Source organism: Molothrus ater, chromosome 3 (genome assembly GCF_012460135.2).
Source record: "Molothrus ater isolate BHLD 08-10-18 breed brown headed cowbird chromosome 3, BPBGC_Mater_1.1, whole genome shotgun sequence".
NCBI classification, from domain to species: Eukaryota; Metazoa; Chordata; class Aves; order Passeriformes; family Icteridae; genus Molothrus; species Molothrus ater.
In genome coordinates, this window is record NC_050480.2 from 35,946,769 (window position 1) to 35,959,864 (window position 13,096).

At 34.4% G+C, this 13,096-nt stretch overlaps 1 protein-coding gene across 1 annotated transcript in view; it reads left to right on the forward strand.

Moving 5' to 3' along the window:
• Positions 1–13,096, forward strand: part of TTC27 (tetratricopeptide repeat domain 27) — a 111,453-nt gene that overhangs the window by 18,499 nt on the left and 79,858 nt on the right. Inside the window, exons 6-9 of the mRNA XM_036381100.1 lie at positions 1,609–1,773; positions 5,746–5,882; positions 8,578–8,690; positions 12,872–12,938. Of these exons, the coding sequence (XP_036236993.1) occupies positions 1,609–1,773; positions 5,746–5,882; positions 8,578–8,690; positions 12,872–12,938 (482 nt within the window). The remainder of the gene's footprint in view (positions 1–1,608; positions 1,774–5,745; positions 5,883–8,577; positions 8,691–12,871; positions 12,939–13,096) is intronic.

Sequence of the window (13,096 nt, forward strand, 5' to 3'; positions counted from 1 at the left end):
ATGGTATGGGTGCCAGAAGGATGTCATAAATTTGGGACATCAGTGCTTCTGGGCCACTGCATCAGTACTAGTAAAGATGTGAAGCTTTCCTCAAAGGTCCTTCAAGTCTCAAAGTGCCTAAGCCTATCAAGCACTGTGAGTAAATGGTATTTAAGCAGTGGTAAGACTGCTTCTCAATGTGCCACTTGAGCTCATCCTATGGCTTTAGCACAAGTAATCTTGTATTCACATCATGGAAACTTGCTAGCTGTGGAAAATCTAGTTGTAATGCATGATTAAATACTATAACCTGATTTTTTTTTTCCTTTGAAATTATTTTGTGTTGCTCCATTCAAAAGTTGCGGTTTTGTGTGGGTTCCACTTGTACTTGCATGTCCAGTATTTTGTAGGCTTGGAGTAATATTTTTAAACTACTACTTCGTGGGTTTTTAAAAAAAAATTTAAACCTCATCTTTGAAAAAGTTGTTACTAGGCAGGATTTATCTATGCAAATTTTTATTTAATGAATTAAAAAAGCTGTGTAAAAACTATATTCAGACTTAGCAGCTTTCTATATTAAGTGAAAGGTTTTAAGGATTAACAAGTACTAACAAAAAAAAAGCTCAGGAGTTTTAAACAATAAAATCTCTTCATGCTAGATTTGACTGCCAATCTCTAAATTTAAAAAAAAATCAAAAAATTCAGAGAAAATGTTTAAAAAATCCTTGATAATACTGTTTTTTATAGTAAGACTTTTTAACACCATTAATAAAGCTTATTTGAAAAATTAAGCATAAGAAGCCACCTCAGTGCTATAACTGGGTAACCAGTCCTTTTTAAGTACTGTGATGCTGTAAGATTTTTTGGAATTCTTATTATCTAAATATTTTTGCAAAATGCAGAAATAAAGCATGAAGCACAAAACCCTCTTCCATTTAAGACTAATCAGATGAATAATTTTCAACTTAATGTCTGTATTTGCAGGAATATTCTCTTGTAACTTACTGTATTTTGATAAACTTAAATATATAAGAAATACAAATGCTTTTATGCTGAATGAAAAAATTCAAGTCTTCTTTCTCAAAGACTTCAGATCTGTTCACAGAGGTATTTTTTCCAGTTCAGATGGAGAACATGATCTTTATCACTCAGGAAGTCGGTAATTATTTTAAAAACAAACAAAAATTCAACACACAAAAAACCAGCCAAACAGAAAATGTCTTACAAATCCTAAGCCACCATTCAGTGCTTGATCTGCTGTTGAAGCTTTAATTAGAAGCTTTGTACTTAAGGGGTGGGTATTAGCTCAATATTTTGTTCTTATGTTCTTAGAAGATCCAATACAATTAGAGTTGTCTATTTGCTGGAGAGGTGATATTTCCCATTTCAACTTTGCTGCTAAATATAAGCAAAGATTGGACTTTTCTTTTTTCTGGTAATAATCCTTAGATGTGAAACTTGAAAAATGCTTTAAATCACATATCTTTTATCCACTGTTAGTGAATTATTAAATGTGTGAAGTGTAAAGAGCAACAGACTTTCTCTCATGGTATATTGCTAAAATGTTATTTTTAAAATACCATTCTCCTGAACTGCATTCTCATCTCTTTTCTTTTTCTTAATTTGCAGTGACAGAAGCAGAAGCTTTGTTCACAGGTGGTGAAAGCTGGCACTTAGCAGTTCAGTTCCATCTTGAGTCTGCCTATACATTTTTGTTTTACTATGAATATAAAAAAGCTAAGCACTGTTTCAATATGGCTAAAGACATAACAAAACTGCAGATTAATCTTACAGGTAAGTTTTGCTTTTAAAGTCTAAGAGGGTGATTGGTTGGCCCAAACTAACCTATGGCTTGTTGGGGCTTTTTGTGACATATCCAAGGAATAAAAAACTGTACTTTGAAAAAGCTTGATGTTGAACAGGTCGGTCTTACTTGTCTTCGAAGAAATAGTGTTGCTTGGAAGAGAAATAGGACATCAAGTTAAAAAATCATTCCTGAATGGTTATTTGAGGAGTTGGGGTATTATAAGCATTCTTCCTAATGTTTCATGTCAAATTCTATGGCTAGTTGCATCTGCTGGTGTCATGATGAATATTTTTTGGTTTGTTTGTTTGGAGATACTTACATAGGTGTCTGCATGATGATTCGATGCAGTCTTTCACCCTTTGTGCCACTAGCCTAGATCTACTCTGTGTAAATAGCTTTTAGAAGTCACTCCCAGGACTGGTATCATCGTGGAAAATAAGTAGGGAAGTTAAATTTCTGATTAATAGAATTCACAAGGATTCAGTCACTATGGAGACTTTATAATTATCCTTTCAGAACCTATTCTTTGGTGTCAGGAAGATCAGAGTGCTGCACTTAAAACCTTCCATGTATAGATATTGATCTGTGGTCTACCTGGTCCTGCTAGGCAATCAAATTGGCATAAAATCACACCTTTTCTTTGTGAGAATGTATGATTATACCTGAGTAGAAATGCAAAAAATCTTTATCTGTTTTTTTCTTGTGGGAAGTGCTAAGGAGCTGAAACTTGCAGCTTTCCTTACTTATTATATCACTATATATCACAAGGCTCATGCTCCTTCATATCTAGGTTGGAGCTGCAGCTAATCCTATTTATATCATGAATCATTTTAATAATTTAATATAAAAAACCCCAAGCCATCAGCAGCAAAAAAAAAAAATCCTAAAGCACACAAAAAACCAAATAATAACTCAAACACAAACTCTCAGAAATTATGTGGAACTCCATGCTCATTTATTCAAAGGTTTTAAAAGCTTACTTTGAAGGATGTATAATGGAAATAAAACATAATAGTTTGTATCTGAAGGAAATCGATACATTTCAATTGATCCTATCTTCTTTTCCCTGTATGCAACAAATCTGTGCATGTGGTATATTCCAAGTATTTATTGCCAGCTTGGTATTATAAAGTACTTTTCTTTAAAACGAGTCAAAAATTTTCTTGGTTTTTTTTTTTTTATTGAAAACATCACTACCTATGATGGTACTCTAGCTATAAAAATGCAATTAACTGAGAATAAGTAAAATCAAAGAGACAGTCTTCGTGTTGGATTTTTTTTTCCCTTTAAAGGAGATCTTCAGATTTTGGATTAATTATTTCCTTAAACCTAACTTAGATAAAACCTTCTTGTTTGGAGCAGGAGAAAAAAGATTGGATGCAGTGGAATTATTTATATTTTTTATTACTTTACCAAGAGGTTATGATAGTCCCAGAGAAAGATTGTGGTGATACAGTATCTTGGAAAAATGTTGTGGAACTCCTAAATGTTCTGTGGTTTATCTCCATAAATCTATTAACATAGTTATGTCTAACCTGAAGGCAAATGAACTGAACATAACATGTGGGAATTGTTGGCATTCTAGACAAATTCATTTGACATGCATGTTTGGGCTAAATGGGAGGAATGTTGCATCATCGAAAAAGACTTTGGTTTAATGTAAAAATCCAAGCTCTAGCAAAGACATTTTTAAGGCTTTTGGGAGGGATTTCCTTTTTAGGAAAGGATTTGGAGAGGTTTATATGCATTAATGGTTGTAATCCTTACTAGCTGACTATTGTATTACAGCATGGAAACATATACTGTTCTTACAACAGAGTTTTTAGGGCCAATATTTTCCAAAGTTATTTCAGTAATATGTGAATAAATCGTACTTGGTTTGTGTAAGTTTTTTTAAGTCCCATTAATCCAAGTATGTATAGTGCTCATCTTTTATTGAAAACATCATTATGCTCCTCACAATGAGTCATAACCATCAATAATGCTACAAAACAATTTCCAATATCCTTCTTGCATATAAATTTAGTGAAATGAAGAGTAGTAATCCAAAATAAATTTAAAATCAACAGATCTAGAGGATTAATAATGCTGAACTCTGAGATCTGTTTATTCTTTTCATACCCACTAACACATCTCTGGGAATATGAACACATCACTTGTAATATGAAACAGAAAGTAAAGTTTCTGTGTAGGTTCCTTTTACTTTGGGAGGATATACCATAGAATGTTAAGGGTTGAAAGGGACCTTAAAGATCAAGGACAAGGGCACTTCTCAGTACAGCAGGTTTCTCAAGGTGTTATCCAGCTGGTCTTGAACACTGCTGTGGTGGTAGTGGTATAAACCAACCAAATTTTTTCTCAGCTTTAACACATGTGATACATATTTTTCAAGTAAAAACCAGTATTTTGTCCCTGTAATAGCAAGGAATTCTTAGGTTTAAAAAATGGGTTGGGAGGTGTGAGAGCATAAATCACAGTTCCTGAGTGGTAGTAAGCAATTTTATTGGTATCCAGAATAAGTTTGCAAGTGTTTCCTTCAGCTGTTTAGGCAGTAAGACATAACAGGAAGTGAATTACAGCATAGTGATTTTCAAGCAATATTAAAATAGAGGATTGGATGCCACTGCGTAAAATTAGTAGGATTCATTAGACAGTATTTTGCTCTGTGTGTCTCTCTGCTGTGTGATTTTCAAAGTGATATTTTTAGAACCTTTTTCATTTCTTCATAATCTCTTTAATACGGGGCTTTTCCACTAAAAGGGGTAATTGGCAGAAATGGAGAAATCAGTTTAATTTCTGGCTTCCCGACTCATCTCTTTCCACTTTCAGGAAGAAAAGTGTGTGACTGCTATTTCAGTCCCTCTGCTGGATGAGGCTTATGGACTGTGACCTCATCATCAGGCCTTTGTCACATGAGCAGTCAATCGTCTTTACCTCAGAGATTTTATATACTGAATTTTTTTCAAAGTTATCACAAAAATAAGGACTTTATTTCATCTTAATTGGTTCTGCAAAAGCAGCAGATGGATTGCTAGCAGTGGATTAGCTCTCATTCCTCCATTTTACACTGTCTGAGCATCGTATTACAGTAATAATGAACAAGCAAACCATCACATTTTATAGAGTAATTTTTAGCTCCATTTTTGGCTCTGGTTAGGAGCTAAAATTTTGTTATTTTAAGTTATTTTCCTGAAATTGCTCTTTTATTTGTCTGCATTTTACAAGCAAGTTGCTAACAGAAGAGGAACAGATGTTTTTCCTTACAATTTGGTATCGATGTCAATTACCACTTTAAAAACTAATAAAAATTGTCAGTGGGTCCAATAAGGAACTGAAGAAGCAACACTGAGTGGGGTCTCATGTTGTGCATTCTGAATATTGGTTAATTCATTTATAGAGCCTTCATTGGTTTGCTGTTTCACTCACTCCCAATATTACTTTTATGGTATCTTACATGCCATCTTCTGGTAGCATCATGTCTGTGATCATTCTTCAAAGGATCTAACTCTTTGGATGAAGATTTGAAATATTTAAAATGATGGTCTGTAAGATATTATTAAGATATTATGGGATTTTCATTTGCATAAATATCTCCATGTAGTCACTAACTTCTAGCAGGTGAATTGAACAATTGTTCCTGGTTTATTGCATGGAAATAAGCAGGGAAGTGATGAAACTTGATGAGTATGAGTTTTCAGAATGCTGGGTTTTGAGGAATTTAATTAAAAGCAGCTTTGCAAGACTTATATAGCTGTGTTTGTAATGTGTATTACTTTGTATGTTTGCTGGCAATGAGGACACTGCAAAGAGATCAAGCAGAGGCTAACCACTGCTAAATTTTATAGGTTAATTCTCCATGTATTTCTCTATTTTGTCTGGGGTTTTTTTGGTAGTAACTCTCTAGTATACTATTAGATACTGGTTTTTAGTGTTCATTATTATCAACATATTTTCTGTAGGTGCTTTGGGGAAGAGAACACGATTTCAGGAAAAATATGTTGCACAGCTTATTTTGGATGTCCAAAGAACAGATGGATTCTTCCTTCCTCACAGTGAGCTAAGTCCAGCTGCAACACCTCTAGAAAGCTTGACAATAGTATGTATCTAAGAAGAATTGTTTTAATTTCTTAAAATGAAAACGTTCTGAGGCTTTTGTTGGGTGTCTACTAGGGAAAAGTGTGTTGTGCCTAGAGAAACTTAGCTGGGGTTTTTGAAAGTTCATGAAAGAACTGTGGCTCAGTAGTTTGCGTAGTATTAAAGGACATGGGGTAAAGCAACATATGCATGTCTGCAAGACAGATGTGGCTACTCAACTCAGAGCATGTTTGCAAATATGATCTTCTACAGTTCATGCATTAATTTTTAGTGACTAAGAATGATGGAGCTAGGAAAACAGGTGAGAGGCAGATTTTCCATGTAGTCTGCAGGACATCACAGGATTTCAGAGATTCCTGTGGACTGACAGACGTATTCAGTTACAGTGCAAAGATAGGAAATTGCTCTATTTATTCCTGTGGCATGAATTATGTGAGTTGGTCCTACTGATGTTAAGGGTGTGCATGATGACTTCAATTATGAATTGCTTGAGAACCACAGTATTGATTTAGGATAACATTTTTCCCCATAAGGAGATTTAAATTTATTTGAACTTCTTAAAGAAGCCAGAGATGAATTGAGTCATTATGGTCCCAAGATTATACTTCAAGTAGGAAAGCCTTTATTAAAAAATACTGTGCCTTGGTAGACTTCCAGGTCAAGCAGGGATCTTAAGCAAAAAAAATTGTCAATATTTCTCTATTTCAAAATTGAATGCATTAATATCTTAGGAGACTAATCTAGATTTTTCTTGTTTGCCCATTACCACATCCTTGGTGTTGCATTTGATTTGATGAAACAAGGTTGACTACACATGTGACAACTTAGGCTTATGGTAGAGCTGCATATGGCAACCCCTTATAGGATAGTGAGAGCTCAGGGGAGGCTGCCTGGTGAATGTCACACTTAGTTATAGACTTCAATTACAACTTACCTAGAACTAAATGATGGGATGCATTGTTCTCAGAGTTCCTAACTGGGATATTGTTTGAGTGTTTTTTCCCAGTTACTCACAAATTTCTGAAGTATTTGCTCCCAGGTCAGTTGCTGTGAAAGGAAAGCCTCAGGCTTGAGGTGATGAATAAGGACTCTTGATATGAAGTGGTATGTTAAAATAGTTTGATCAGTTTTAAACAATTCAGAGCTGTTTTTATGTTTTAAGGAAGTTCTTTTTATATCTAGGAATGGAAATCATGCTTTAAAGCTCTGGCATACAGTTACAGTTGAGTTCAGTTGATCAATATTTGTAGTGAAACTAAAGTAATTAGTACCATTTATACAAGTTAGATTTTTAAAATTTTTCAGGCCTGAGGAGGAAATTGTAATTTATGTTACACCTGATGAAGTATCATTATACTAGTTCAAAAATAATTTTCCACTGGAAGTGGTAGATAATCCTTCTATAGTTTAATACAGTAAGAGAAGAAAATGATGGTAATAAATTTGACTTTAAAACTGTGAATATCTTACTTATCCTCTTAAAATGAAAACTTATTTTCTTCACATTCTCTGTAAAATCACAATTTCCTTCATTTATGTAGTGATAAAATACTGTTGATGAATGCATATAACTCACTTCAAAGCATTCCTGTTTGCTCTTTGTTCTCCTGTGGACCTTCATTTTGATCTTGCCAACAGAAGATATGAATGAGAAACAGCTTCTACTGGGACACTGAGGGAAATTAATAGGAAATTTGAAAAACTGTTAATATAAATCCATTATCTGTTTTTAGTAGTTTGTAAAAACTACTACTGGTAACTAAAAACCAGTAGTGTGATAATTGGTTTCAGGACCAGTTTTGGTTTGGGTTTGTTTTTCAAGGGGAGAAGGAAGAAGTAGTATTACAGCTACTTCCTCTTTGCTTGCAGCCAAGGAAATCTTTCATTGTTTTCAAAAAACACAGATTCTATGAACATGTTAATTTGCACTTTTCAGACATAGATTATATTATTTTCTTCTTCATGTTAAATAAATGATAGACAGTGAACTACAGGTAGCATTTTTTATTTTTGTAAAACTAAAGACTCTTTAAATAGAAAGTGTGTTCCAGAGGAAATTTTATGGAAAATCACAGGTAGTTGTCCAGAAGTAAAGGTTTTCAGAATGTGCTGGCTCAGTGAGGTCTTTTCAGTCTCTCCGTTTTGTTTTTTTTTTTGTTTTGTTTTGGTTTTTTTTTGTTTGTTTGTTTTGTTTTTTTTTTTATTTACCTTTATTGCCAGAAGTCATGGCTTATGTAGTTGGCTTTTACTGATACTTAAACAGAAATCTTTAAATTCTCAGATGTCCAAGGTGGCTAGCCTGAAAACCCACATTAATGACCATAACATCAATCTGTTTCAGTTGTCTGTAAATATATAATAGAGGATGAAATTGTTGATAATTCTATGAGCAACAGCTTGAAAAGGGAAGCTGCCTTCAGGCTTATTTAAATAGAAAATTGATATTAGCTAACCTTAGAGTTGTTCTGAATACTGTTCCTTGTGCATGAGAAACAGTATATTTGTAGGAGAAATGTTTTGGGTGATAATTCCTTGTACTGTCTTCATTACTTAGTTTTTCTATCATAATGGTAAATTACTTTCCATCGTGTCATTCTTTAATGGTAGTATTATCCTTTTTCAAACAAGTCTATATTTTTTCATATTTTGAAGGCATAATTCTGTGTATTTTAAAATATTCTTTTTTCTTCTGGCAGAATTATGATTTAAATGATGACACGGTGCTTAATGAGATCAAATTAGCAGATGCTGATCAGTACCAGGTACCTGATTTGTGTGCAGAAGAGCTTGCTGTAATCCTTGGAATATGGTAAGCTGGTTTATGGTTACTTTAAAAAACACCAAAAGAAACAACTGCATGAATCATTATTACAATGAAATAATGAAATGGTGTGTTGAGGGGACATTTTTTCCTTATTGTATAGTCTGGCTAAAAGGCTCAAGATTTGCATTTTAGATGGATAACATTTTCAGTTCTCTCACAGTGAGCTGTAGTGTTCAGTTGAGAACTTTAGCAATATTTCATTAATAACTATATTGTTGTTTTAGCTTTAAAAAACTTTATATTCTTTGTGCTTCAGGTTAGTTGCATTTCAGATTTCAGCTGGCATTAGTTACCATACAGCAATAGCACTTCAGTGAATTTTGAAAAAATATTTCAGATTCTGCAGTTGGCACCTTCCTGTGAGGATCAACCATCAAGCAAATGCCCTACTACTCACTGAAATGGGAAAACTTGTATAAATTCAGAGTCTTTTACTAGTTAAAAACTGTAGTATGAAGTCCTTGTGATTCTGCGCCTTGGTTTTTTTCACCTTTTAGAAATTATATGCTACATGGGTTTTGTAAATAGCATAGGAGAGCAAAAGGCAGGCTTGAGGTCTGAGGATCAGAAGTTAGGGCATGTAGAAGTATAATATAGTCAGTCAGTGACTTTGGTGCAGTGTTCACCATCACTGACTCTCAAAGTGCTTTTCTGATCTATGAGTTGCAAAATGACGGAATCTGTTAGATCTGGTTTGAGGACCATGTAGTGAACAGTGGGTTGATGTAAATTCTTAGCCCACTCGCTTTTAGTCTTCCACACTCTGACTCTAGCCAAGGCAAAGCTTTTCCCTTGCTGAGGACCATGTTAACGAGCACTGTATTTTTTAACACAGGATTGTTTTATGTTCAGGTTATATAACCCTTCCTGTTCCCTCCCTTCTGAAGGAACTTTTAATTTTCCTACTGCTCTTTTTTGTTTTATTTTCTTTTTTTTAGGGGTACAATTTGAGTTTTACGTTGTCTGGCTGCACAGTAGGTTTCTTGATCACAGTGTTTGAGTTTGAAACCATCACTGTCATGTTCTGAGCAGTGGCTAGGAACCATATTGCCTGCCAGTTGTGTTTGGCAAGACAAAACTAAAGACAACCACCCAAACCAGATTCAGTGTTGCTTCCCTGAAGGATTGGTAAATGCCATTTAGTGGGTGTGGTGACGTTAAATGACTGAAGCTGTCTCAGTCAGAGATGGAGACAAGATTTGAGATCCAGCCATGTTGCAGAAAGGGTGTTGTAATAGGATGCCAGCTTTGAGAATTCTTCTTGTAACAGAGTAGAGTTTAGGCTTGGATTGCTGGCTGTACCCTTGGTGTCCATACCAGCTATTGTATGTCAGTTTTGAGGAAGCATAGACATGTTAAAGCATTTAACAGCATTGGCTTTTAAGCAAAACATTCTTCTCAAGCCTTCTTCTATAGCATGTTCTGTGCTTTAATGCATGAGGACTGCAATTCTGGAGGGTAAATGCTTCATTTAATAATTAATAAGTTAGCTTTAGAATTCCTTTAAGCTATTTCGTTTTTAATAGCTTTAGCAATGTCCCTTAATGTTTTTCATCTTTCAAAATCGGTTTTTGAAACATGTAGTCATAATCCAGAAAGTGATGCTTTGATGACTATTAATTCCACTGTTTCAAGTATGGGTCATTAAGTCCCAAAGTTTGTAACTCATTAGTTAAGCTGGATACTTTATCCATTAGGCTGTCAAGGTAGACCTGATTAATCAGATTTAAGAATTGGTTGTAAGCTGCTGACAATTAACTTTTGCTGTTTTACTAGAAAATACCTTTTTCTGCTGCACAGTGCATCTTACTCCAAGGTTCTGTTTAATCTGTCTAAAGAATGTCTGTTTCTCATTGTTTTCTTTCTCTCTTTTATTTCAATAAACTCCTTAAGACAGGACTCAAGAGCGGTGAGAAAACAGCTTACAAAACTGAGTGATGTGATGATTAGTGACTTCTCTTCATATTGTTATGAAAAGATCCCTCATCTTACATATAACATAGTAGATCCTAAGTTCCACTAAGATTTCAACTCCTGAAATTCTCTGGAGTGAACTGGTTTATCTGTCCTTGAAACCAGAACAAATACAGGTCATAGAAATTAAATTTTTATAACGCAGTCTGACAAGAACTAACAGAGTCATTAGAAATGCTTAAAAGGTACAATTCTACTCTAGATTCAGATTCAAATTATAGCTTTAAATTTGATTTGACTCAGTACAGAAAAATAATTAAAACAATTTAGTTGTTCTTCTATCTTTGAAGACTTACATTTTTGCACTTACTTGTCTTCAGGCTTTGTAAATGGATGTGGCAGAAATGGAAATCAGAGATCTATTTAAGCACTGTTTTATGTGGAAGAGCTGCATCTATAATCTTCAAAAAGCAATGACAAAAATTGATCTAGAATAAGAAGAGGATTAATCCTTCCTGCTTGAAACAATTTATTTTTAGGATGATGAAAAATAAGTTCTACTTTTGTCGCAATTTAACTGTCCCTTGGTTTCCTGTGCTTTTCAAAGGCTGTGGTCATGTCATTTAACATTCTGGTTGCCTAACTGCTGTTGAGTTGCTATAATCCTTGAACTTTTCTTGCTGCCTTTTTTTCCTCTTTTTTTGGTTGTCTCCCTCCCCCCATGCATAGAGAAACTTGCTGTTGTTTACCTGAAGTCAGTTGACTTGAGTTGACTACGTCCAGCCAACTAGAAGTCTTGTCTGCTAGCACCTGACATTAGATATGATAAAAAGGTTTAACTGAAGCAGTGAAATTCTTTATGACTTTCCTGTTTGCATGAAATTTTGCACAAGGTGAGGAAAAACCAGTGAGATAGATATCTATATATAGTTATAGGTATTTATCAAAATTTCTTTCCTAGATGTTACCTAAAAATTTCAAAACAGTGCACCAACAGCATGTGCTTCTTTTTTTAATGTGGGGAGATGAGGGAAAATATACTGAAGCAATAGTTAATAAACTTTCCTTTATGTCCTTGTGGCCACAGTCAAATAGCTTGCTGAAGCTGATGGTATTGTGAAACATCAGCATAAATGGTATTAAGTGTGTGTGGAACCTCCATCATGGGAAGTCAGGGGAATAGACTAGGTAACAATATGTCTGGAGAGGTTGCAGGAAGAAGAGCTGGAAGAGCTCTCAAGCTCTTGTAGAAATTGTTCTAAGTAGTCTGTGTGCATTTAAGCAGAAGAAATCATGCCTGAATAACCAGGCAAAGTAATCTCCAAAGTAAGTTAAGTAATGTAGAGGACGTAATTTCAGTCTGTAACCTATTATCACAATAAGTATCTTCACAATTTTAGCCTAGAATGTGATGCCTGCTGCAGAATTTAATGTGATAAATTTGGGCTTATGTTTATAGCCATTATATGGGTTTGGTGATGATCCATCATCTGTGGTACAGCTTGGGATATATTTTCACTTGGTATCTTTGGTTTTAACAGGGATCTTGAATTATAGCTTTTGTTGGTTTTTGTGCAATTTGGTAATATCTCTTGTAGTATGTTTGTAAATGTTGGGGAGCTGTTGTATAAGGAAAACATTCACCCACAGAGAGTTGTAAGCCAGATTTCTTTATCATCTCTGTAAGAGAGATTTATTCAACTCTGAATAAAATAATTTTAATTCTCACCTCTGTGTTTTCTTCTGATTTCCCCACTGTGAATAGTTCAAGGTAATGGTAATGCTGGTTAATGAGAGATGGACTCCTGTGGTCGTGTATTTTGAGTGACTAGGAGGGTGTTTGTCTGAGATAACCCTTCAGCACTACTTTAGCTTCAGTACTTTCTTGATTTGTAGAATCTGCATTCAGTTAGTTATAAGATTTTTAACTCAAAACAGATCTCTGTAAAAGCAAGCCATAGATTTTAAACTTTTTTTTAGGATTAGTGAAATTGTTATTCCCATAAGCTTAAACCAAGGAAGACATTTCACTTGACGATGGTGTTGGGAAGGTACTTATAAAGTATCTTAGTCCCCTAAATGGTTCTTTATTTCTGTGTTCTAGGTCTAGGTCATTTTCTGCAGGTACCATATTCCCATTTTTCATTTCCAGAACGTCCTTCAGATTTCTGCAAGTTTGAAAAATGTGTTCTGAATAATGTTATTCTAAAGATGAAATCAGCATTGTTTGATTTTTTCTTTTCTCTTTTCAGTATAGACTTCCAAAAGAACAATCCAATACACAAATTGACTGAAGAGGAACTTCTGGCTTTTACTTCAGTAAGTACCTTACCTGGTACTTAATAAACATTTTTTTACTTAATATTTAAGTACCGAGCAATAATCTGTCAGTCACCCTAATCAGGAAACTGTTTGGAAACCAAATTTGTGTTAGTAGTCAGATGTTTCATTAATTTTTTCTTACTTCAAGAAATTAA